Source organism: Helianthus annuus, chromosome 14 (genome assembly GCF_002127325.2).
Source record: "Helianthus annuus cultivar XRQ/B chromosome 14, HanXRQr2.0-SUNRISE, whole genome shotgun sequence".
Taxonomy (NCBI): Eukaryota; Viridiplantae; Streptophyta; class Magnoliopsida; order Asterales; family Asteraceae; genus Helianthus; species Helianthus annuus.
Window position 1 is genome coordinate 94,895,540 of NC_035446.2, and position 27,908 is coordinate 94,923,447.

The 27,908-nt window shown below is 36.6% G+C and overlaps 2 protein-coding genes and 1 long non-coding RNA gene across 3 annotated transcripts; all 3 read right to left on the reverse strand.

Annotated features, from left to right (window-relative positions):
- Window positions 1-1,750: 1,750 nt before the first annotated feature.
- Window positions 1,751-3,958, reverse strand: LOC110942602. The gene is made up of 2 exons (XM_035983016.1): window positions 3,883-3,958; window positions 1,751-2,841 (listed from the first exon to the last, which is right to left on the reverse strand). Exons 1-2 carry the CDS (start codon window positions 3,956-3,958, stop codon window positions 1,751-1,753), a joined length of 1,167 nt encoding a protein of 388 aa, XP_035838909.1.
- An 11,168-nt stretch (window positions 3,959-15,126) lies between these two features.
- On the reverse strand, window positions 15,127-16,307 carry LOC110938509. The gene is made up of 3 exons (XR_002591446.1): window positions 16,182-16,307; window positions 15,591-15,644; window positions 15,127-15,327 (listed from the first exon to the last, which is right to left on the reverse strand). It is a non-coding gene; the product is annotated as an uncharacterized LOC110938509 (long non-coding RNA).
- Window positions 16,308-23,555: 7,248 nt separating this feature from the next.
- LOC110942600 lies at window positions 23,556-24,242 on the reverse strand. Its single transcript, XM_022184376.1, has one exon. It carries the CDS (start codon window positions 24,240-24,242, stop codon window positions 23,556-23,558), a length of 687 nt encoding a protein of 228 aa, XP_022040068.1.
- Window positions 24,243-27,908: the final 3,666 nt, after the last annotated feature.

A 27,908-nucleotide genomic window follows, 5' to 3' on the forward strand; every position in this document is an offset into this window, starting at 1 on the left:
TGTACCCTCTCTTATTACTTTTTATACCCACTTTCCATAAAATCACATTAAAAGTTGTAATATTTACCCCCTATACAAATCATCATTTTAGAAAATATTATTTTTGTTACAAAACAAATTAAAGTGTAAAAAAAAAAGATTACAGACATTTTTTCTAAATATTTATTTTTTAATTTTTATTTAGATCATATTTTTTTTAAAAAAGTTTTCATATATTGTTTCTAAAGACACCTTCTCAAATAGTATTTTGATTATGTTTTTTTATTGAACATCTTTACAAATAAATAATAACATTTTTCTTATAAGAACAATAAAAAAAATTTGAACTTTCTTTTTGAAAAAAGTATATATTATGTTATTTCCTCGTCTAGTTTGTATTTTAAAAGTCTTACTTTTATAACTTTTAATACTTTAGATGTGTTTATAAAATAATTAACAATTTTTATTTATCAAAAAAGTAAAACCACAGGACCATTTGTGTAACTAACTCAAAATATAATGTAGACTTTTTTCAAAAATAAAATTCAAAACTTTTTTATTATTGTTATTATATGAAAAATGTTATTAGTAATTTGTAAAGATGTTCAATAAAAGAAAACATAATCAAAATGCTATTTGAGAAAGTGTAAACAATATTTGAAAACTTTTTAAAAAATATGATTTTTAAATAAACATAAAAAACAAACAATTTAAAAAAGGGTTATTAGATTTTATCACCCTCAACTATTGGCTATTGACCGCTGCTACCCTCAACTATCACTTTGACGCCCGTCACCCCCAACTTAACATTTAGTGTGTTCTGTCACCACGTCGTTAACTGATCACTAACTTTTGATCCTGTTACTAGACTTTTTGGGGTGTCTTAGGGATCTTGGGAAGGTTTTAGGGATCTTAGGACACCCCTAAAAGTATAATAACAGGATCAAAAGTTAGTGATCTGGTGACAGAACACACTAAGTGTTAAGTTGAGGGTGACGGACGTCAAAGTGATAGTTGGAGGTGGCAGCGACCAATGGCGAATAGTTAAGGGTGATAAAATCTAATAACCCTTTAAGAAACGTCTATAATATATTTTTACACTTTTGAATTTGTTTTGTAACAAAAAAGAATACTTTTAAAAAATGTGACTTGTTTAGGGGGTAAATATGACAAGTTTAAGTGTAATTTTATAGAAAGGGAGTATAAAAAGTAACAAGAGAGGGTACATTTAGTAGCCCCCTACTTAAAATTAAAGTAAAAAACGTAAAGATGCAACACGATGCTTCATTTCGAAGACCAAATCATCTGGTTGGAAATATATGGACAAACTGGTGAAGTAATTCCATTTATATAAATGAAAACCAAATAGCGTTTTTGTTCTGGCCGGTTATGACGAACAAGGAAGTATGATCGGCGCTGGCAGCAACACTGATCCTCTCACGTCTCTTGTCATGGTGGCAATACAGTCGGTTCACGGTGGCAAATCGTGGTCGGAAGACTAACACAGACTCGTAATATGGGGTAGAGACTCAGAGGACGGTGGTATGCAGTGGCGGATCCAGGAATTTTTTCCAATGATGTCACTATTTTTTGATGTTTCAATTTCATAGTAGCGGACATAAAAATTTCTGGGTCGGTTCGATGGTTCGGGTCGGATAAAGTTCATCATATAATTAAAAAAAATACAATAATAAAGACAAACATCTTCATTAAAAATTAATAAAATCACATAATATAAATTCGATAGTCTTTACTAATTAAAAATAACTACTTATAGTTGCTCCCTACGAGTTTTCATCTTTTGAAAACGTTGCATTACATCGTCGATGGAAACTTGTTGAAAGAACTCTTTTTCAATGTAACAAATGCAAGAATCATTCATGTATCCATCACCCATCCTATTGCGCAATTCCGTCTTCACATGCTTCATTGAAGAAAAACTTCTTTCCACACTAGCCGTTGCAACCGGTAAAACTAGTGATAACTTTATTAAACGATAGACCAACGGATAATCAATATGTTTTCTTGTTTCCACCATCTTTTTGGCAAGGTCACTTACTCCATTCATGTTGGCAAACCGCGCATCTTCTTTCACATTAACAATGTAGTGTCCGAGTTCATATTTAAGATTGTCTTTTTCATCAAAGTTAAAATCATACGGATATAAATCGGCCAACTTTAGCAAGTTTGTTATATTAAAGGCACTAAAATTACGACACGGGATCAAAGAACTCATACATGTAAGCAACAAAGTGGTTACCTCACTAAAACGGTTTCCAAGCTCTTGAATTTGCATATCGAGAACCGTGTTGAAATTATTAACCTCATAATGATGACGATTGGTGATGTTAGTTTTCCTTCTCCGATGTTTCGGGTCAACATACTCGTCTTCCATGTTTACCATTTCAATCTCATACTTGTCACAAAAGGAAGCGACATCTTTCAAAAGTGAGTCAAAACCTTCAAGCCTATACCTTTGTAATTCTTCTTTAGTTGATTTAACCATCCCAACCGCATTCAATATATCTTGATCCTTTCTTTGAAGAGCAACACACAATGTGTTAGTAACTCCCAAGATGTGTTTCATCAAGTGTAAATAATATACGAATTTAAAAGATTTCATGTATATTTGAAGTCCATCTGCTTGACTTTTGTGAACACAATCAAATCCCAAAGTTTCTATATATTCGAGCACGTCAATAACAGTAGGATATAAAGCAAGCAAACGAAGAAGTGTTTTTTCATGAGAACTCCAACGTGTATCTCCGGCTCTTGCAAATGATAGTTCTTGATTCTTTCCTCGCCCGGTTTCAACTTCTGGATTCAATTCCAATCTCTCTCTTTGACTTTCTCTTATCAAATCTATTCGTTTGCAAGATGCACCAACAACATTTGTTAAATCTGATACTTCTTTAAAAAACTTAAAAATTTCAAGATGTTGGTTTTTTAAATAAATTTACCTACAAAGCAAACATCTTGAAATTTGTAAGTTTTTTAAAGAAGTATCAGATTTAACAAATGTACCGAAAATACCGTTACCGAAATCCCCAAAAGTGGGTACCGGTACCGAATATAACTGGTACAGTACGGCTTGATACGGTCGGTACTGGTACGGCACTGGTATTTGAGGGTAAAACCCGATGATTACCGGTGCCAAACGGATACCGAAAATACACTCAGTTTAGTAAATTTGATACCGGTACCAGTACCCGATACTATTCATTCATTTCTATTTTTTTACTGTTAATTCATTTCTCTTTTTAATATTTAATATTTATTACTGTTCATTTCGTTGGTTTTTTAATATAAGGATAATTAATATCAACTTAATATCTTACCTTTAAACTTAACACTTGTTAAAGAGATATATAATGTAACATAACGGTGAGTGAAACATAAGCAACTATACTTTAAGATATTTGTAGAGTGTTCAAAAGGTCTGCCCTCCCTAGTAGAGACGTAGGTTTGATTCCTGTTTGGCCCATTTTCAAGGAACATTTGGGTGAAGGGACGAATCAGGGTTTTAATCCTGGGTTCGAAGCTGGCGAGGGCAAGGGTTTACGAATTCCATCCGGCTCCCGCGCATAGGGGGCACATTCTCATGGCAGTCGAAAAGTCGACCTTGGACATAGCCCCGAGGAAGGTAAGCTTACACGTGAGATTCTTTGACGTTCTATATATATATATATATATAATGTAAGTATCTATGGAAAACCCATTTAATCTAGAAAACTTGGCAAACCTTAATTGTGTGGTCAAGATTGATCCACATCATCTCTTTAAAACACATGTTAAAAGGGCACATTGGTCATTTGATCAAGCTATCATTTCACTCTCTTCCCCATCCCATCAACTCATTTATTACCCATCATCTCATCCTTTTTTAAACCAAAAATTACATACAGAATCCATCTCTTTCTTTCTTCTTCATACCCCATTCCTTTCTCTTCAAAACCCTAACTCTATTGCTTTCACCCATCTTCCATGGCCGATTTTCAGGCTTCTTCCCCTAGCCGTGTATTCCGGAACAACTTCATTGGCGATCAATCACCGGCGGTGTACTTCCATCAGGCATCAGTTTCTTCCGGTATGTGAATGAATGAAAAATCTGTTCTCTTTTTTTTAGTAGACAATAATGTTTTTTTATTCATGTTCTTCTTTTTTTAGGAGTCAATCATCTTCTTTTCTTGGTGATCATCTTCTTTTTGGTTCATTTTCTTCATTTTTTATGAGTCAATCATGAACACCCTCGCACTTACATGTGTTTGCGGATTAGATGATTTTATCTTGGATCCTTTTGTTCAACTTATTTGAAGCTTGGATCCTTTTGTTCAACTTATTTGAAGCTTTTTCACATTTTTAATATCTTGCACAACCAAGCAACCAATTTGTATTTTCTTTTTGTTTTGTTGGTGTTTGAAACCCATTACTATACAAGTTTGTGATTTATTGTATAATCAGGTGTTGGACATATTAGAGATGAGACCATGCAGCCAAAGGTAGAACTTCAACAGTCTCAGTTTCAGATGTTTTCACCAAATGAAGAAGGTTTAACATTTGGATTTAAAAGCTTTTTTTTTTCTAAAGAAAAAATCTTATTCTTGTTTTTCTAATTACCGGTGCAAACTCGATTTTCAGATATGTGGAGTGATGAGTATGACGAGGAATCACCGCTACGCGCACGACCTAACGACAGAGGGAAATCCCCACTAACCGGAACTGATGTTCATGAAGGTTATCTTCAACCTTTTTGGCAGCATGAAACCATAAATATTTTTGAAAAATATTCATTCGTAACATTGTAACATGTGTTAGCACTCCCATAAAAGTGTTAGCACTGCTCTAAAAGTAACTTTTACCTTTGTATTTTAAAAAAAAAATATCCATTGTTTACAAGTCTCATATGCATTGGTCAACGTAACACGTACACATTACACATGTAACATGTGTTAAAACCTTACAGAAAATTAAAAAAATCCATGATGGTGTTACAAAATATAGCCCTTATGACAAGGTTTTCCTAAAAAGATTCATTTTATGTTATTTTTCAAAATTACTCAGTTTTAAATATGTAGCCGTTATGTTTTTTTTTTTTTTTTTTTTTTTTTTTTTTTTTTTTTGTAAAAAGATTCAGTTTTTGTTTAATTTACACATTTTATACACAGATGAACAAGAACTCCACGCTACTTTGTAACTCAGACCCCACAAGGAACCAAATATTGGACTCCTATTGTTGACAAGGAGTTCCATCCCGTTCTTGGAAAGTCATACGACACATTTGAGGAGCTTATTGCAATGTATAAGGCATACGGATACCAAGTTGGCTTCGATGTAAAAAGGCGCAAACAAAGGTTTGGAATGGGTATGCGACGCACAAATACTTGAGGTGCTCGAAAGCTTCTAAACCGCAACAGAAAAGGACGTTCGACACTCTCTGTGAGTCTTCGGTGATGACCAACAGGAAAAGTACATTCACACACACTGATTGCAAGGCGCAGATTCTTGTCCTCATCACGCAAAACCCTACTCGTTTTGTTGTACACAACTGGATTGATGTGCATAATCACCCCCTTATTGACCCATTCAACCGAGACCTTTCAAAAATATCAAGAAAACTCCCATTTGCAACGCAACAATTTATTCACCGAATGAGCCTCAATCGTATTGGTCCGGTTAAGGCCCACAGGTGCCTTGTAAGTATTAAAGGTGGTCATCACAACGTGCATGGTACTCCCGAAGACTTTAAAAACTTTAGCCAGAAGTTGAGGATTTTTATAGGTAACCGAGATGCTCAACTTTTTCTGGATCGCCTTCGTGATCGAAGGGAAAGTCTTCCAAACTTCTACTATGACTTTGTTGTATCTGATGGGAAATTGAATGCTGTGTTTTGGGCTGATGAGATCTCCAAGCTAAACTACAAGGCTTTTGGGGATGTGTTAGCGTTCGATGCTACTTACCAGACAAACAAGTTAGTAGATATATTACACCTAATATATAGAACATGTTTTACATGTGTTACATGTGTTACACATGTAGCTCTTACGTTATAACCTTTTCTTTTACTTTCAAAACAATTGGTAACATGTGTTACACATTTGCCTTTTTTTTTAATTTTCAGATAGTTATACATGTGTTACACATGTAATCCTTACTCTAAGTGGTTATGGAAAAAAGATAAATTCATTGTTATTTCAATAGGCATTTTAAAAAGATTGCTTTATTCTTATTTCACATGTTAAAATTGTCCATTGTTTTGAAGAACAATAGGCATTTTAAAAAGATTGCTTTATTCTTATTTCAAAATATTAGGCAGATGTAACATATGTTACACATGTAGCTCTTGTCTTACAATGTCTCCTAACAAATGTTAGGCGTATTACATGTGTTTCACATCTATCTATTAAGATAAATGGTGGCGAAGAAAGATATCTTTTCTGTTACTTCAAAACAATAAGCATTTGTAACATGTGTTACATGTGTTACAGATCTGCATTTTTTACATCTTTGACACCTTTAAAGATGTTGGAATTATCTATTGTTTTGAAGTAGCAATAGGCATTCTTACATGTATCTGCATAATGTTGTGAAAAAAGATTCATTCATTGTTACTTAAAAACAATTGGCAGTTGTAACATGTGTTACCCATGTAGCTCTTATATTACAATCTTTCCTAATATGTGTAACACATGTTACAATTGCTTATTGTTTTGAAGTAACAGCAAAGATATCTTTTTTCATCGTTACTTCAAAACAATAGTTAGTTGTAACATGTGTTACACATCTTAAAATTGTCTATCTTTTTCAAATAACAACTTGCATTATGACATGTATCTGGATAATGTTTAAGGATGCGAATAAGAATATGCATTTTATTTTGAGTTCTGACACTTGTTACATGTGTTACCCCCGACATGTAACATGATTTTGTGCTAACCACCCACCCTATTTTTCCCCAGGTACAACATGATTTTTGTACCATTCACTGGCGTAGACAACCACATGCATTGTGTGACCTTTGGTGCTGGGTTGCTTTTAAATGAGACTGTTGAATCTTATAAATGGGTACTCCAAGCATTCCTGAAAGCACATGGGACTGAACCCCGGTTGATCTTAAGCGATCAGGACCCGTCGATGAAACAGGCTATTCAACAAGTCTTTACTACATCTCGTCACAGGCTTTGCATGTGGCATATTATGAAAAAGCTACCAACCAAGGTCAAAGATAAGCACTGAGTTATTATTCCGAAGTTATTTTTTTTTCAGTACCTTATTGTCGACTTGTTTCTTTTTTCCTTTAACATTGTTAACAAATTGCGGGTGACCTGTTGCAAAACACTGATGTGAGGGCTTGCATTCATCGACTGGTTTGGAATGTTTACATAAAGCCATCTACCTTTGAATCGCGATGGGCAGCGTTGCTGGAAAAATTTGGACTACAAGACCACCAATGGCTCAATTAGATGTACGAAATCAGGGAACGTTGGGTACCCGCATACTTCAGGGACATCCCTATGTGCTGTTTGATGAAGACGACTTCACGTTCCGAAAGTTCAAATGCAGCTTTCAAAGTTAACTCTACCAGCGCAAATACTCTGGTTCAATGGCTGCTATGTTATGACGCGCGAATTGACGCACAACGTTACCGCCAAAGAGTTGCTCATTTCAAATCTTCTTCCATTGTTTTCCATGGCAAAAGCAATCTACCCATTGAAGAACATGCGTTCGCTATTATACTCACTCTGTTTTTCACGTTGTTCGAAAGGAAATCCTCAAGGGAAAGTTTTACTGCTACATCTCAAACCAAGCGGCCGAAGACGGCACAATGGTTTTTTCTGTCACACATGAAGACAACGTTTTCACGGTTATTTTTTTTTACAATAGGCTACCTAACACATGTTACATATAATATTTTTTTACACCGTAGCGTTACAGTGCCTAATATTGGTTTAGCTTTATAATATGCAGGTCAAGTTTAATAACGTTGATAGGACAGCAGATTGTTCATGCCGTGGTTTCACTCGCATGGGCTACCTATGTCGCCACGTCTTTTGTGTGTATCGCTTACAACATGTTGATACGATCCCAGCCCAATACATATCTGATAGGTGGCAGCGTGATATATTGCCAAAGAGAGTGTTTTCCGTCTAGAGTCGTTATGGTGTAGACACGCAACCACAGGACGTTATGCGATCTGAGATTATTGACGTGGTCTCCGACTGTGTGGATGTTGTTCGAAACGATGTTGATTCACTTTCATCCTTGCTTGAACAGCTAAAACTCATCAAAATGAATTTTTTAACAAAGGGATCTATCCAGATGCCAGCCCAAGTGGCAAGTGAGGATGTCTTAGAAGAACTGATTGGGCATCCAAGAGAGAACGAGGTTGTGGTGAATAACCCTGATGTGGCGCGTAATAAAGGATGTGGTAAACACCGTCGCATTACTGGTAGCAGCAACCAGCCAGCTCCAAAACCCCCAAAGGCTGCTCGACTGTGCCGAACCTGCATGAAGTACGTCACTGGCCATGATTCCCGTAATTGCAAAAAATTCACCGATCCCGATAGCATCAATCAGCCTCCCAACCTGAATGACATGGGGTCTTCATCTGCCCTTTAGTTATATATGCTAGCTGACGACAATCGCTGACCAGACACCAACTTTTGACACGTGTTATGTACGTGTAACAGTATTTTGGACTTTGCACCTCGATGCAACAGTAAAACTGTTACGTGTGTAACACGCATTATCCAATGGTTGTTTTTGTTTAGGTAAGCTACTTTTTGCAACTTGATTGGTGAAGCTTAGTATGTTCTTCGTTACTTAGTTTAATGTATGTACGTTTCATGTGAAACATAAACAATATCCCGCTCGTGTTTCAACATGTATTTTGGTTGTAATTTGACAATGGCATGGTTGCCCTTAACTTGTGTTTACTAGTTGTGTATATTCTTGTGTATGGTACCCTTTTATATGTTACCTTACCACTTTTTATGTTTAACGACCTATTTTTGTTTTTTTTAAAAGGGTGCACCCCTGTAACCAATTCGCTAACCAATCAAACCATCATGTATTACTTGTGTTACACACTACTTTTATGCGATTACTTCAATTATATTAGATGTCAATGATTCCGATGTGTTGTATATACTTTTGTAACGTATGTTACAAATCACATGTACTAGCATGTTTGGATGTATACACGTTACATATACCAAGTGTTTTATATATACCAAGTGTGTTTCATACACACATGTAACATGCATATGCCTCTGTGATGCATATACTCGTGTTACATGTATTTGTATGTTATTCCCTATATATGTGCCTTGTTTTTATTCGCTACATCGTATATAACACATATTACTTACATGTTCCACCATGTACTCGAATTCGACGGAGGGGCCAGCTAGCCCCGGTCGCTTTCCATATGAACCTGATGAGCTTAATGCATATACTTCCGTAAGATGTGTAACACATGTTACATTTGGTTTTTGTTTTCAAGTAACAGTAAAGGTACGTACCTTGTTTTCTACTTCATCTTGTGTAACACACGTTACACTTGTTTTCCCTATATCACAGGTTACAATTGAAACAGTATGTTCACCACCCAATGCTCGTCTACTACTTTTTCTTACAATTGGTAATGAATAAAACATGTTAACTAATAACACATGTTAACTGAATAAAACATGTCAACTAATAACACAGGTTAACTAATAACTGTTTAAATATACAAAATTCATGGTGACTACGATAGTTACAACATATTAAGAGCAGACCAGAATGGTCATATTGTATCTGGGTTATGGCCATAACTTAAAATAAACAAAATTCGTGGTGACTAGGATAGTTACAAAAACCACCACGCATATATCACTATCCAGTTGACTTGTTATAAACAAAAGTTGTGGAACCCAAGATAACTACAAAAACCACCATAGATGTTCCCCAAAACCCACTTGGTAAAAAGACCACACTAACACTCAGCGTCCCCCAATAAATGAGGCGGCTTCTATCTTGCCTTTCATAGTATTAGAGGGCGACAACAGAATATGAGTGGCATACTTCGTCCGTAACTTTCTCACCTCCTTCATTTTCCGGCTACCATTTGTACTAAACCCAACTTCAAATGGTTCACGCAGCCCCTTGATCTAATATCCACGGACGAAGGCAGCCCTATTTGTGGCAGTCAATCATGACTGTCACAAAACACATTAGGAAGTCCATTCTGAAATTAAAACTATCCCCTTCATCCGATGACTCAATCATATCAACCATTCTTGTTGGCGAAACATATCTTCCCGTGAACCGATTTTTCCATCCTCGAATAGCCTCATCCATCTCAGCAAGCTTAGGCAGAGAGCTTAAGTTGATACCGCTACGAGGTATGCCCAACAACTTATGTATTGCTTTAACATTTACCTTGATATCCCCACACGGCAAATTAATCTCCATTGTTGAAGGATTAAATCTTTCAACCACATAATTTGCCAACTTTGCCGGCATGCCATCCACTTTAAACTTTAAAAGTCGACCAAATTCCATTTGTTTTACTGCAGTTCTTTGTTCGAAAGACAGAACGTTAATGCATCGGGCCAGTTGGATTGGCGATGATCTCGTTCTAAGCCCTGGCCAATTATCACGCTTCGACTTTTTCCTCAACCTACCCTCGACCTCCGCTTCAGCTTCTTCTCTTTCTTCATCCCATTCATCGTCGGTTTCTTCGTCTACTTTCTTTCGCTTTTTCGGTATCTTAACAGTTTGCGATCTTGTTACTCTCTTTGTAGCTGCAAATAAAACAGGTTTAACACATGTTACTTAATTTCATAAAAATAAAACAGGTTACCTAATATGTTTTTGATAAAATAAAGCCAGGTTTAACATATGTTACCTATTTTTATAAAAACAAAACAAGTTTAACACTTGTTAGATAACTTGGAAAAAATATGAGAGCTTAACACATGTTACATTATTTGACAAAAGTAAAACAGGTGTAACACATGTTACACTAACATGTTTGCCTAATAGGAGACGTTTAACACATGGTAATAAGAGAGGTTTAATACATGGTACATCATTTTATAAATTTGAGACAGGTTTAACACATGTTACACTAATATGTTACGCTAATATGCTTTTGAGTCTGTTGACTTGTACCCTAATATCAGACAGGTTTAACACATGTTACGCAAATATATTTATATGCTTTTGAGCCCTTACACTTATAGCCTAATCTTATAGGTTTATCTCATTTGTTTTTGACAAGACACAAGGCAGCTGTAACATATGTTACCCTAATATGTTTTTCATAAAAATATAAGATAAGTTTAAACACCTGTTACCTAGTTTGATAAAAATAACACATGTTCCGATAATATCTTTACAGATGTTTAACACATCAAACCCTAATAAGACAGGTTTACCTAATTTTTTTTTCTACAAAAACAAGATAGGTTAAACACATGTTACCTAATTTTGATAAAATTTTTCATACCTGTATGCTTTTGACTTTGTTCACTTCTGCTCCCCACTACAATTGGATGTTTGCCTAAGCAAATGAATAACAACAACAACCGTTACACACGTTACAGTCCCCTAGCTTATCATATATACAAAATATAACATACGTACCATTTCGCCCCATAGTCGGCGGAGTAGCGCTGCTGACATCAATACGAACCGCTCCTATAAAAAAATTTATGAAGTGTTTTAATCAACCGAACTTACTACCTACGTAAACAAAAGTAAATATAAAAAGAACAAACCCAATCTCCTTTTTTGTATTTCTGCGATTGGTGTGTCTGAGTCCCAATCGTCAATATCTGTAGCTTCGAAAAAAAATCAGAACCTAATAAATATTCATTCTTTTAAGCAGTGGCTTTACCTATTGTTTGTTGGTTTGCCAGACCCGCTTCCGGCGTACTCTTGAACTCGCCGCTCTTCCCGCCACATAACTTTAACCTACACATACACGGCCGAACCACCAAATTATTGTTTCAAATCAATCCCAAATCAATCCCATACATGGCCTAACCACTAAAACAAAAAATCGGACACTCCAGTCCCATACTGAAAATAACTCGAGACACTTCCTAGTGGCATTCAAAACAATAACAGAAGACAACTTCGACTCAAAATCATCACTGATCGGACCAACATTAACACTTTCAAAAAAAAAAAAAAAAAACCCACCCCAATCAGACTAACATTAACACTTTCAAAACAAAAACCCCACCCCAATCGGACCAACATTAACACTTTCAAAACAAAAACCCCACCCCAATCGTACCATAACACTGATCGAACAGAGAAAACAGAAAAACCAACATTTCGGGCGTTCAAAAAACAAAAAATAACATGTGTTAAACCTATATTTCGGGCGTTAAAAAAACATAAGAAGATGAAACACCGAATCAAACTTACTTGCTTCTGCGCGTTCTTTCTTTCTTCCATTTCCGGCGACGTTTACCGGACGATAACAACTGAAAGGAAGATCTCATATCTATTCTTCTCCGATGGGTTTCCGCACCTTTTTTCGGCGATTTCGATACACCGCCATACCTTCGCAGCCGCACCTTCTTCTCCGGCACCTTCTCCGCTGATAGTTCTTATCCGGCTTCTTTCTTCTCCGGCTTCTCTCTTCTCCGGGTTCTTTCCTCTCCGGTTTCTTTCTTCTCCGGCGGTGGGTTTTAGGGGTAGATGGAAGGTTTGAGAGAGAAAGAGTGAAAGGGTTGGATGACAGTTTTGAAATGAGTTGGGTATTCCTTATAGGAACGCGCGCCTCTTTCTCTTCATATCATATCATGCAGACATGCATGTCTAATCAAATGTAATAATATCATAGGTAATTTTACCCATATGCCCTTGAGCTACCTTTATTGACTTTATCACTCTATTTAATTTAATTCAAAAAGGTTTCAAATTTTATGAGCCATTGGATGATCTTGATCAATGGTCATAGATTGGGTTTCCTAGGTTTTCTTAGTACAAGTAAGTTTTCTATACATCCATGCCCTATATATATATATATATAGAGAGAGAGAGAGAGAGAGAAGCCGGTTAACGTACAAGAGGCCTTAACATACGACGCGTACGCGAGACATTATCAACATGCGATTTTGGTATTATTAAACACCATACGATTTGGGTTTTACTGAACAACATGTGATTTCAACTATCAACCATGCGATTTTGGTATCATTATCAACATGCGACCTTGTTATTATTGAACAACATGCGATTTCCCCTATATACTGTACATGCGATTTTGTTTTATTTTTTTTAAACATAACGTGCGATTTACCATCGCATATGCATCGTACGTTAAGACCTCTTGTACGATATACTTTATATATATATAGTGGAGGGTTCAAATGAGAAAAAAAAATTTGTAAGAAGAAATTTCAACTAATAAGAATGCTTTATTTTACTTCATTTATCTTTTGTATTTAATATTAGTGTAAGGGTATATTGGTAAACTTAGATAGATCATTAATTGATTGCCTTCCTTTTTAATAGCTAACTACAATAAATTTGTACCTTATTTAAAAAAAATTTCAAATAAGGAAAAAAATAATTTAAAGTGCATGATAATTACGAGCAGTGTAGGATAACTTTTAATATGTGTAGGATAAATTTCAAAACGTGTAAGATAAATTTTGATGATACTCTTTATGACTAATTAATTTTTTTTAAGTTTGGACCGCTGTCGGTTAACGGCTAATAGTTGAGATTAGTAAAATCTGCTATTCCTAAAAAATAGGGGGGGGGGTAGAGGTGCACAAATCGGGTTTTTTCGAATACCCGTTTCCGGCTATGGAACCGGGTTCGGGTACGACCAGGTTTTTAATTTTCGGGTGTTAGCTATACCCGCGTCGGGTTTGGGTCCGAGTTCTGGCCAGGAATTCCATACTGTGAAATCTGTGCCCCTACGACCATCATACAAATACAAAACCAATGAAATCCTGTGCTTCATTCTTGGGATTTGTATAAATACGTGTATCATTTGCACATGTCAATTCTTGTTCGATTTCAAGCTTTAAATCACTTTCTGGAAAGTTATACGCAAACTGATACGTAAACATAATCAGTTTAATGCGACAAACACTCCGGAACAGTGACATAGGCTTAACATACCTTAAATAACCTTTACATAACTTAGAAATAAGTTTTGGAAGGTTTGGTGTGTCGAAAACAAGTTTATTCGATCGCAGGGACTAATTGCGACAAACTGCGAAAGTATGCCGATTCGTATAGTAACGAACATTCTGGAATATGATCATAAGCTAAACATACCCTAAATATCCTTTACATAGCTTAGAAATAGGCTTTGAGGGGTTCGGTATGCGAAAATAAACTTATTTGATCAAGAGGGACTAAAAGCGTCAAAAAGTGCATAAGTTTGCATTTACGCGCATATCTCACGTTCTGAACATATCCAGACATCCAAAAATTTTTGTAATCATTAAAATATTTTATTTTAGTGATTGAAATTCAAAAATACCATTCGTCGCGCAATTCGGATCGTTTTCGGGTCGGTTCGAGTTTTCATCGTAATTAACCGAATAACGCAACCGTACGACCAAACGAACCGACATCCAAGATGTTTTCAAGCATATTTCATGTTCCCTATACTTTAACTTCATTTAGAGCCTTAAAATGGGGTTAACGGGGCTTAAACGTGTCAAAACCCAAGTTTTTAGCATGCAGGGACCAAAACTGCCAAAACTGAAAACTTTCAGCCTGACCTACCAAGAGTGTCGCGACAGAATCACTGTCACCTCCCGCGTGTCGCCTGAGATGCACTTTTTCATCAAAACAGTTTCAGCAACCAGATTGAAATTCAAGGTCTTTTAAGCAATTTTCTCAATACCTTAGGCTGGTTTTTGGATTCCCACTGTATTAGAAACCATGTTCCACAAGTGTATGGCCAAGATTGATCCTCATAACACTTGGAATGATCTTGTAATCCAAACTTACTATAAATAGACTTGGGTATTTCACTTCATTTGTAAGGTCTAAACTTTTTAAAAGAAACTAACAAGCATTCATTTGACAAAATAGCAAACGGGTCGAATAATTCATAAGTAAAATTTTACATTTAACTTCATAGTAACTAACATAGTGATTACAAAAAGGAGTTTTCAACCCAAACGTTTCAAAACCAATAACATAGTCTTGAACTACTAGTGTAACATCTAATGACTACCGGGTTAAGATACTTACAAAAGACCCGTTTTTAATAAAAGACATCACTTAACAAAAGTTTAAACCAAAACTAGGATCTTCGCGGAAGCGTGCATCATGAGTGTGTTCGATCCAAGTAACGCCGTTAACAAGTTGCTTTACCTACATACAACCAATCCGTTAGACAATTAAATTCATAAATTTATTCGACATCAAATTACTAGTTGAACTTCAAGAAAACATTTAAACCTTCTTCCAAACATGAATTTCTTAACTTGATACATTATCACTTCAACTCATTCAAACCATTTTCTTATCATACTTCGTCCTTAACTAACTCATTACAGGTATACGGTCTCAACACGTAAAAAGATATCATTTATACTAATGCATACTAATAACGTTTCGTAAGCAAGGGAACTTACCTTTGTCGTTGTTCGTTTGCGATCCGGAGCGACTTGAACTTTCTTCTTTGATCCCTATAATCCAAGAATCGCATACTTTAGGCTTATGTCATTCTTTTTCATTTCGTTATCAACTTATTTACATTAAAACACAACAATTCTCAATTCTAACCATTTAACTTTGTAAAATCATTTGTTCACCTTATTCAAGCATTTTAACAAACACTTGGTGTGCGTACTACTAGTTAAGCATAATGTACTAGTATTATATGCATAACATAGATAGTTCATACCAATAACATTAAGAACATCAATTTTAATCAAAATCTCATACAACCTTCATCCTAATTCGATTTCAATAGTGACATCTTATTAAGAACATCATCATGTAACATCATTTATGCTAATCTACATCACAACTTCATGTTACAAATCACCACCATCCAATTCTAAGTGGGTTTTTACTTTTAACTATCAATTAGGTCAAATTCAAGCATAATTCAAGCTCTATATGGAATTTCTAACACATGTTCATACTAATTTCACATGAATTTCGAGTTTTACTAAAAACCCATTTCATACATGATCATTAAATCATAAAATTCAACATACCTTATGTAGAGAATTCTTAGATGGTTATGAATCTCATCACATGCACAAGATTTTGATTCTCATTCACCTACAATTGGCTGAATTTCTAGTTGATGGTGAAGAGGTGGGTGTTGTTCTTCTTGCCCTCAATCTCGACACACACACATACACACCCCACTAACTAGCTCAATTTTTTGTTATAACATTCTCATTTACTAACTTTCACATTCAGCCCCTTATGTTTAGCTACTTATCAACTAATTACCCATCCTTTATTTAGATTTCTTTTTCTCATAGTAAACTTTGTTTATACTACTTAGTTAGTTTTACTAACATGGTAAATAACATGCTATTATTAAAAGTCTAAGGTTACCATTTAATCCTAAGACTTCATACATGTATATTATATCAAAACATATAATAATAAAATTTCGGGGCGTTACAAGTCTACCCCCCTTAGAGATGGTTTCGTCCCCGAAACCTGTCTTACGTACCGAATAAAGACGGGTAGAACCTTCTCATTTCATCCTCCGATTCCCAAGTAAGATCCGACCCCTTTCTATGTTGCCATTGGACTAATACTTGCTTGACTTCCTTGTTGTGAAGAGTCTTCATGTGACAACCCTCACTAAACCAGGTTCCGTACGACTTAATTAATAATTGATTATTGCTTAATTACTGTGCTTGCTTGAAGTTATGGATAAACTGCTACTTGAATGCTGATACATATACTTATTTACATCATAATTTACTTGCTGTCACTCCATGTTTTCCTTACAGCACCTTAGTGACAACCTTGATGCACCAAAAGCACAGTAGCACAGTGAACGGATAACCTATTGAACGTGTTGTCATAACTAGCACCAGGCAGATACTGCCTCTAAGGCCTGTATGAGCCAGAAATATTTGACTACACTAGTAGAGAGTGTAGAGATACAAGGGTGGTAGAACTGCGTCTCTAGGAATAAGTTACAGTGACAGGATGTGCCTAAAACGAACTCTAAGTACAAAATTCAGCACTTTAATTAACAATTCAGCTTTTGGCTAACTAATAAAGTGCCAAAACATGAGAAAGATATTACTAGACACTTTCCAAAGTGTCAGGAGTAAGTTGTGTCACTAAAATTGATAATAATGACACTTTAAAGCTTTGTTAAGCGCTTTAATGGATTACTATCCAACCGAACAACCGGACTTTACCCGGAACACAAAAATATTGCCATTAACATTATTTTTTTTTTCTGAGCCAGTTAGGGTCCCTGAATGCCCTAACACCCACTGTAATGCACAACGCACTAGTAACCGGGTTAATCCCTAAACTAACATAACTTAACCTAACTAATATCTAACAAATGGTTGGATTTGAACTAGCTACCCCCCCCCCTAACCAAACCGTCCCCAAGAGGGGGGACACACATTGTCCTTCACTTGATTATTTTAATCTCCATGTTCCATATCAAGCTAGCACTTAAACCCTTGGATAATAAACATATGATTAGCCTATAAGATCAAGACTTGGACTATCATTCTTTCCACTCTCAAACTCAACAAAACAACTCTCTCTCTCTCTCTAAATAACTCTCGGCTGAACCCCCTTCACCACCCATCAAATTTTCGAGTTTTGTTCAAGCCATTCCAAGATCATTCAAGTGTTAAGGATCGTATACGAGGAGGCTTGGTGCATTCGGAAGGCGCAGGACCTCACCTTATTGCTTTTATCCACTCATTTTGCATCTAGATTCTTCCCTAGCCTCGAGCTAGTAGTAAGTTGCTTGAATCACCTTCTCGAACTATTTTAAGATGGTTAAAATGATATATAACGGTTAAAACTCGCAATCTTACAAGATGAAGTATAAAAGTCTACTAAAAATGCAAGTAATGATGGTTAAAAGCTTGAATGATGTGTAAATCTTGTAGTATTGGTTTTGTGTAGTTATTTGAGGCCGATCTATGTTGTGGTAGCTCGGATCATCGTTTAACCCGGATTGGTCATGATCATGGATCATGACGTAGAGCTTGTCTAAGTGTACAAGGGTTAAGTGATGAAACTCTACCACGCAAGAAACTTGAACTTGTGTAAAAACGATTTTACTTATGAAAGAGTGTTTAAAACTAGTAGATCTACGGATCTACAAGCGGTATTTTCAAAGGACCGAGTGTCAAAGAAATTTTATTTTCTAAAACCGGATCTTACACTAACAAGGGTGATTTTTAAACACACAAGTGTGTAAACACTTGTGTAACACAAAGTTTCGACAAAATAACTATTTTTGTAAAAGTTGACAAGAAGTTGTAAAGATGGAATTTCTTTAAAAGCGAGGTTTTTATGAAACCGGATTGATTTATATAAAGATCCACTAAAAGTAATGGGATTTACTTTATATTCTTGGATAAAACGCAAGTTCATGAAATTTATGCGATTTACATATTTATTTACTAGTTTGATGCTTTGGATATTGTTTTGGTTAAATGAGAAAGTTGTTGATTTGAATTATAAAAGAAAATGATACGCTTGAAAGCGTGGCCACCTCCAGTTACAGGGGAAACTCTGGCGAAATTTTTCCAAAAACCTAACACTTAGAAATATTTTCACTACAAGTGTTAGAAATGCGTTTTTAACTTGTTTTCACATATAAGTTTCGCCACGTCTTTATTTACAAAATATCGGAGGTGGGATTTCACAAAAATAAAACTTGGTAAATATATATATTTAGTATATGTTTTTCATAACGACACTTGTTATGTGTTTATGATTATTTTGTGAAGATACTAATATTATTTTTAGGGTAAAAATAATACTACCGTGTTAACGACTCCAAAATAATACGAACGCTTCTACGATAAATATATAAGTTACACCGGTCATTATTATTACCACTCGATCGTTAAAACGTAACTTACGCATTTTAAGAAAATATTTATGAAAGTGTATTTTTATCAAGGTATTATTTTGGGAAAATTTTGTGAAATAAAAATATAATATTTTTGAGAAAAATACTTATATTTTGGAGTTAGGAATAAAATATATTTTAAGTGAGACTAAGTAATATATTTCGAATTTCACAAACGCACATGTATTAAATCCCCCATCCTTGGGAAGGAAAATAATTACCAAGTAATTACTAAATGTAAACACGAAATAGTTGTCTAACTATTTCCCAAAAACTTAAACCATGAAGCTAAGGCACGGCCGTCCGTCTAATAGAGTTAGTACGTGTAGGTCGTCGCACAGCTGCTTGATCAGAAGATATACTTGGTAGAGACGCACCACTGTGAGTTCATGTCCCCCTTTTCTCTTAACTGTTATCAGTTTTCTAAACTGCGGGGGTGAAATACATGTTACTATGATTACGAGTACTTTTTACATGGTATGGTTAGCGTAAGGAGGGTTACTACTTAGATCATGTGAGTGGGTAGGCGCAATTTGAGGCCATTAATCCTCAGGGTAGGACCGAGGGACAGTAGCGGTAGATCTATCTGGGTGTAGCGAGCCCAACCCCTGAGCCCGCCTAATGGACCAGGTGGTGACTGTGTACCCATCGCGAAATCTGCTAGGTTTGAGTCTTCCTACTTACACTTCACACATATCGATGGCCTTGCAAACCATTGGTGATCTCTTTTTCCTTATTTGCAACATACCAGGATTTTATATTAACAAAGGTTTACTTACTCACTACACATGAACTTGCTCAACAATTTTTGTTGATTTTTCCAACTTACATGTATTTCAGGTAATTAAGGATCTGGCATGGTATGATACGTTTTCACGCTGCGTAAAAGAAATAAGGTCATCCAAGTTTAGGGGTCGTGGTTCTTGCCTGGACGAGCCACCGCTTTTAAACTACGTCTGCTTATGTTTGTGGTTTTAACAATGTTTTTATGTTATTAGGTTGTAACTTCCGTTGCATGTGTCAGTACTTTAAAAACAATGTTGTGGTACTTTTATTTTGGAACTTAAATCAATGGATGATCTTGCATGGTTTATTCATCATATAGCTTTGTTATGATTAAGCTATGGTATTAAGAAGTCACACCAAATCAGCCACGCTTCCGCAAAGCCAGGGTGTGACACTTCACCTTGGAATCCTTTATAGGTACCGGTCTTTCTATGTAATTCATTTTCTCGTCTACTTCAATGTCTTCGAGGGGTACATGGGTCGTTTCATCCGTTAAACATTTTCACAATTGTGAAACATGAAAGGTGTTGTGAATCCCTTCTAATGATGAGGGTAATTCCAACCGGTAGGCTACCTTTCCAATACGAGCTAAGATTTTAAATGGTCCGATGTACCGGGGACCCAACTTTCCTCGCTTACGAAATCTAATTATGCCTTTCCATGGGGACACCTTCAAGAACACTCGATCCCCTACTTGGAACTCAATAGGGCATCTTCTTTTATCAGCATATGACTTTTGTCGGTCTTGCGCTGCTTTTATTCGAGCCCGCACAATGTCGATCTTTTCATTAGTTATAGCTACTACATCTTTAGGCGCGAGTTCCCTTTGTCCCACTTCTCCCCAACAAACAGGGGTTCTACACCTTCTCCCATATAGCATTTCATATGGCGCCATTTGTATGCTACTTTGGCAGCTGTTATTATACGAGAACTCCACTAATGGCAAATGTTCATCCCAATTTCCCCCGAAATCCATAACGCACGCTCTCAACATGTCTAAGAGAGTCTGAATGGTTCGTTCGGATTGACCATCCGTTTGTGGGTGGTATGCGGTACTCACATGCAATTGGGTACCCATTCCTTCATGAAATTTCCGCCAGTAACGGGAGGTAAATCACGTATCCCGGTCTGACACAATAGACACTGGTACACCGTGGTGAGAAACGATCTCATTCACATAAATTTCTGCTAACCTTTCCAAGGAATAAGTCTCCCGAATGGGTAGGAAATGGGCGCTTTTGGTAAGGCGGGCGACAACGACCCATATTGCGTCATGCCCTTTCTTTGTTTTCGGAAGTTTGGTTACAAGATCCATGGTTACATTTTCCCATTTCCATACCGGGATTTCTAAGGGTTGTTATTTCCCATATGGTTTTTGATGTTCCGCCTTTACTTGAGAACATGTCAAGCATTTAGATACGTACTTAACAATCTCGCGTTTCATTCCCGGCCAACAATAATTTTCTTTCAAATCCCGGTACATTTTTGTGGCTCCCGGATGAACCGAGTAACGATACTTGTGTGCTTCTTCCAATAATAAGGTCTTTGCTTCACAATGTCGTGGTATCCAAACCCGCCCATACCTTGTTTTTAACCCGCTCGCGTTTACTTCAAGTTTATTTTCGAACCCTTTCGTCCTTTCACCTTGCGGATCACCAACATTCAAGGACCCATCTTGCGCTTTTCGTAGTGTTTCGAGGAGGTTTGGCGTGACTATCATTCTCATTGACTTTACCCGAATAGGCGGTGGGTATTCTTTCCGACTTAATGCATCCGCCACGACATTGGCTTTACCCAGATGGTAAAGAATGTCGCAATCATAATCCTCGATCAATTCTAGCCACCTTCGTTGCCTTATATTAAGATCTTTTTGCTCGAAAAAATATTTAAGGCTTTTGTGATCTAAATAAATTGTACACTTTGTTCCATACAAATAATGCCTCCAGATTTTTAAGGCAAAAACTACCGCCGCCAGTTCTAAATCATGGGTTGGATAATTGATTTCATGCTATTTCAGTTGTCTTAACGCGTAGGCAATAACTTTGCCTCGTTGCATCAAGACACATCCTAGCCCTTGATGAGATGCATCCGCGTAAACCACTAAGTCTTCCGTTCCCTCTGGCAGGGTTAATACGGGAGAGCTTGACAATTTCTCTTTTAACAACCGGAAGGCTTTTTTTTGATCTTCACCCCATTCAAACCCTTCTTCCTTCTTTGTCAGCTTGGTTAAAGGGAGGGCTATTTTGGAGAAATCTTGGATGAATCTCCGATAATAGCCCGCTAGACCGAGGAAACTTCTTATTTCACTAACATTCTTCGGGGGTACCCATTTCATCACAGCTTCCACTTTAGAGGGATCCACCAAAATCCCTTCCTCGTTGATTACATGGCCTAAGAACTGCACTTCCCTGAGCCAAAACGCACATTTAGAAAACTTAGTGTATAATCTTTCCTTTCGAAGCGTCTCAAGTACCTGACGTAGATAGTTCGCATGTTCAGACTCGCTATGAGAGTATACTAAAATGTCATCGATAAACACTATGACAAATTGATCTTGCATATTTCGGCACACTCTATTCATTAGATCCATAAAAGCGGCTGGAGCGTTAGTTAACCCGAATGACATTACTAAAACTTCATAATGTCCATAATGGGTTCTGAACACGGTCTTAGGTACGTCCTCTTCCCTTACTCGTACTTGATGGTACCCCGATCGCAAGTCGATTTTTGAGAACCAACTTGCCCCTTGTAATTGATCGAAAAGATCATCTATTCTTGGAAGGGGATATCGGTTCTTTATCGTGAGTTTGTTGAGCTCACGATAGTCGATGCACATTCTCATCGACCCATCCTTCTTTTTAACAAACAAAACGGGCACTCCCCATGGGGACACACTAGGGCGTATGAATCCCTTATTAAGAAGTTATTGTAACTGCACCATTAATTCCCGTACTTCCGCGGGTGCTGACCGGTAAGGGGCCTTGGCTACCGGTTTGGCATTTGGTTCCAACTCGATACGGAATTCAACTTCTCGCTCTGGTAGGAGTCCCGGTAATTCATCCGGAAACACATCCGGGTATTCATTCACAATCTTAGTATCTTCAATTCTTAAAGCACCTAATTTTGTGTCTACAACATAGGCTAAAAATGCCTTACTTCCATTCTTCGCATACTTAATCGCTTCCAAAATAGTACAAAATTTTGCCTCTACCTTCCTTTCCCCATGAATACTTACCCGTCTACCCCGAGGAGATGTCACATGAATGATTTTGCTTTCACATAAGATTTCCGCATGATAGCGGGATAACCAATCCATGCCTACTACTACCTTGAATTCTCCTAAGACCATGGGAATCAAATCAATGTCAAAATCTTCATCCTCGATAGTAATTTTACAATTTCTACATATCTCATGCAAAAGGTAACTCTTATAGTCGGCTATTTCTACCTCTAAAGGTGTAGGCATTCTTTCTATCATGAATAAAGGGGAGTGTATAAACTTAGTCGAAATGAATGATCTACTAGCCCCAGTATCAAACAACACATATGTAGGTATAGAGTTTATCATAAAGATACCTGACACCACATTCGGGTGAGCTCTAGCTTCTTCCGTAGAAATTTGAAACATTATTCCTTTAGCTTTAGCGGGTTCTTCCTTCTTTCCTTCTTTCTTCACCCCTTGTTTGAGTTTTGGGCATTCGGCCTTCACATGGCCCGATTAATTACAGTTGTAGCACACTCTCTTGGGATTTGGGCAATTGTAATACGGAAGCCCTTCTTGTCCGCAGTTGTAACATCCTTTCCTTCCCAATAAACATTCACCCGAATGGGGTTTTCCACATGTTTTACATCGTGAAAACCCTCCCTTAGAAGCCTCTTTCTTTCCTTGTTCTTGTGTTTTAGGTTTCTCGGATGAACCTTGTGTTGATCCCTTCTCTACTTGCCTTTTCTCCCCGCGTTCAGTCTGTCTCTTTAGCTCAATTTCCCTATCCCTTGCCAAATCGATAATCTCGTCTAAAGTTTCACATTTAGAAGGAGTCATGAACTCCCGATATTCAGCCTTAAGCATGCCATGATAACGGATAATTTTCTTCCTCTCTGTTCCGACTATTTCTCTGCAAAACTTCAGCTGATCAAGAAAGGTATTTGTGATCTCATCAATTGATTCATCCTTTTGTCGGAGTCGGAGAAAATCTTCTTGGATTCGATCCACGGCTGATTGTGGACAATGGTACTTGATAAAAGGTTGCTTGAATTCTTGCCAAGTCAAGGTTTGAACCCTATCCTCGTCGATCTCTTTACTATACGTATCCCACCAATCTTTAGCTCTTCGTAAAAGTTGCCCCGTGGCAAACATGACTTGATCTTCTTTATCACAATGACTTTGAATGAACACTCCCTCCATATTAGCTATCCATCTTTGGCATTCAATGGGATCAATTTCTCCATTATAAGTTGTAGGCTTACATGCCATGAAATCCTTATACGTGCATCGTCATGCATCCTTCTTGCCTTGAATCCTAGTTATCATTTCTTTTAACTCATCTACCCTACTTGTTACAATAGTCTCCACCCTACTCAACACTTGGCTCTCCACTTCTTGCGCTAACTTTGAAACATTTGCATCAAACGCCTTCACTACTTCATCCGAAATCATCTTGTTTAACTCGTTTCGAGTTATCTGTTCCGTGGTATCCGTGTTTCCTCCACTTGCCATCTACAATTTAAATACTCATGTTAAACATTATTACATTCGTTCTCCTTATCTTTCTATACATCATTCGTTCTTAGTAATTCATTCTCATAAGTCATAAACCCATCCAATCTTGCTTTACAACATTCTAAATGCGTTAATTACTTCATTCGTTCGTGTTCGAGACTTCCCATTCTTTCTCACATTCATCATTAAAACATGTTAGCTATCTTGAATTCTTAGTTTCATACTCAATTTGGGGTGTTCCTAGCGTTTAAACGAATACTAGAACTGAATTAAAGAGTCTTGCATAACAAACAAGCAAATCAGAAAAATTAGACAAGGAGGTGCCGTCGCCGACGGCACATGTGTGTGTCGCTGACGGTCCCTAAATAGTTGCGTCGCTGCCTTTTGTTCGTAGGCAGGAAAGTAAGCCGTCGGGTGAAGGGGTGCCGTCGCCGACGCCACAAGGGGTCGTTGCTGACGGTCCTTCTGATCTGCAGACGCTGTTCAGCTCAAAATTTTCATTTCCAGGCCTTCTTTCAACCCGAAATGGTTCCGTGGATCCCCGGAACCTCCCGTAACATTCCTCTACACCCCAATCAAATTATTATTGTAATTTAACCATAATCCCTTCCCGTTTCCCACCAAAGTCATAGCTCAAAACCTTAAATCACTTATTTGCGTGGCGCTTTGGAACGAACACACTTTCACAAGAGCTTTCGGTTTGAGTCCGAGCACCATATCTTGCTCGAATCTCTCAAACCTAGGCTCTGATACCAACTTGTAAGGTCTAAACTTTTTAAAAGAAACTAACAAGCATTCATTTGACAAAATAGCAAACGGGTCGAATAATTCATAAGTAAAATTTTACATTTAACTTCATAGTAACTAACATAGTGATTACAAAAAGGAGTTTTCAACCCAAACGTTTCAAAACCAATAACATAGTCTTTATCTACTAGTTTAACATCTAATGACTACCGGGTTAAGATACTTATAAAAGACCCGTTTTTAATAAAAGACACCACTTAACAAAAGTTTAAACCAAAACTAGGATCTTCGCGGAAGCGTGCATCATGAGTGTGTTCGATCCAAGTAACGCCGTTAACAAGTTGCTTTACCTACATACAACCAATCCGTTAGACAATTAAATTCATAAATTTATTCGACATCAAATTACTAGTTGAACTTCAAGAAAACATTTAAACCTTCTTCCAAACATGAATTTCTTAACTTGATACATTATCACTTCAACTCATTCAAACCATTTTCTTATCATACTTCGTCCTTAACTAACTCATTACAGGTATACGGTCTCAACACGTAAAAAGATATCATTTATACTAATGCATACTAATAACGTTTCGTAAGCAAGGGAACTTACCTTTGTCGTTGTTCGTTTGCGATCCAGAGCGACTTGAACATTCTCATTTACTAACTTTCACATTCAGCCCCTTATGTTTAGCTACTTATCAACTAATTACACATCCTTTATTTAGATTTCTTTTTCTCATAGTAAACTTTGTTTATACTACATAGTTAGTTTTACTAACATGGTAAATAACATGCTATTATTAAAAGTCTAAGGTTACCATTTAATCCTAAGACTTCATACATGAATATTATATCAAAACATATAATAATAAAATTTTGGGGCGTTACATCATTCCTCACAAATTGAATCAATTCTGCTCTAAGTTGAAGCTAAGGCTTCATACCTGAGTATTTTGGTTCAATTCTTCCTAGCTTGGACCTTTAGTAAGCTTCTTTCATGCTTGTTTATGCTTTTCAAGCATGAAAGTCAAACAGTGTTTGACTTTCTGCTTTGACCATGATTTGGTCAAGTCAAAGTTCAATTGAACTTTGCAATGTGAGTGTAATCACGATGGTTATAGTCCCTTGTGACTATACCTACTGATTACCACGTTGATTAGTCGAAGTGACGAGTCAAAGTTTCGGACAAAATACGTGTTTATGCGTATTTTGTGATGAAGCTATTTTTGGGTATCAAAACACTTTGTTTTGATATCAAACATGTTTTCTAACTTGGTTAAACATGTTTTAACAAGTTTAACTTGTCACTTTTAGTCTAGTGCTTGTATAGGGTCGTAAGATAAGCGGTCTTGACAACCACTTAGACTTTCGAACCCGACCCGTTTGGTCGATCGTTAGGATCCGACCAAGAATATTTTTTGACCATAGTTGTATAGGGAATAACCTTCCGAGGTTACACCTTATGGTCACATAGTTTAATTAGTTGTATGATAGGTAGTTTATATGCATTAGGTAAATGACCAAAATGCCCTTTTCATGCATAATTGGATTTTAAGCATATGTAACTTAACTTTTGTCACTTAAACTGATTATGCAACATATTTAAACATGTTAGGGCATATAATACTTGTCATAGGACTAGTTAGCCGTCTCGAACGCGCATTTGCGCAAACGACGCGTTAAAGTAGCGTAAGCTACCTTAATGGGTCGTAACGGGTCGTAAGCACTTAGGATAGGTTCTGATTTAGAATGTAGGCTTTGTTAAACCATATTACATGAGTTCCAATACTCATTTGGTTTACGAAACCTCATTCTACCCGATCCTTCGATTTAGGTGTCGATTTATTAACTTAGCAATCCGATTACTAGGTACCACTTGATTTCCTTGGTTTGCCCGAGCTTTGTTAAGTTCAATTAATCGAGGATACTTTGCATTCAATGTGAGTACATAGTTCTCCTCTTTTATCGTTTTCGAATGTTTTGGGGAGATTCATATGTGCTAAACGATTTCGAGTTTCCTAAAACGAATGTTATGGTTTATATTAAACACAACGATTTAAATTATATGAACTATTGAACCCCTGGAACTATTGATCTATGTGAACTATTTGAACTACTTGAACCACTGGAACTATGTGAACTGTATGAACTATTGAACCGCTGGAACTATTGATCTATGTGAACTATTTGAACTACTTGAACCACTGGAACTATGTGAACTGTATGAACTATTTGAACCATTGGAACTATTGATCTATGTGAACTATTTGAACTACTTGAACCACGAGAACTATGTGAACTGTATGAACTATTTGAACCATTGGAACTATTTGATCTATGTGAACTATTTAAACTATTTGAACGATGGAACTATTAAACGATTGGGTTATGGTAAGAGATTAGGTAACGTGTAACACCCGTCTAATTTCTACTCGAATTTTATTAAAAATAAGCATGACTTCATCAAAAGGATACTTTACTTCATCGCAAGTACAAAAATTGAAGTTTCAAAGTGGCTACATACTAGTTATCTATTAAACTAGTTTAAACATTTAAAACACGTTTAGTGAATTGTTTACATCATAACATTGTCTAACAAAG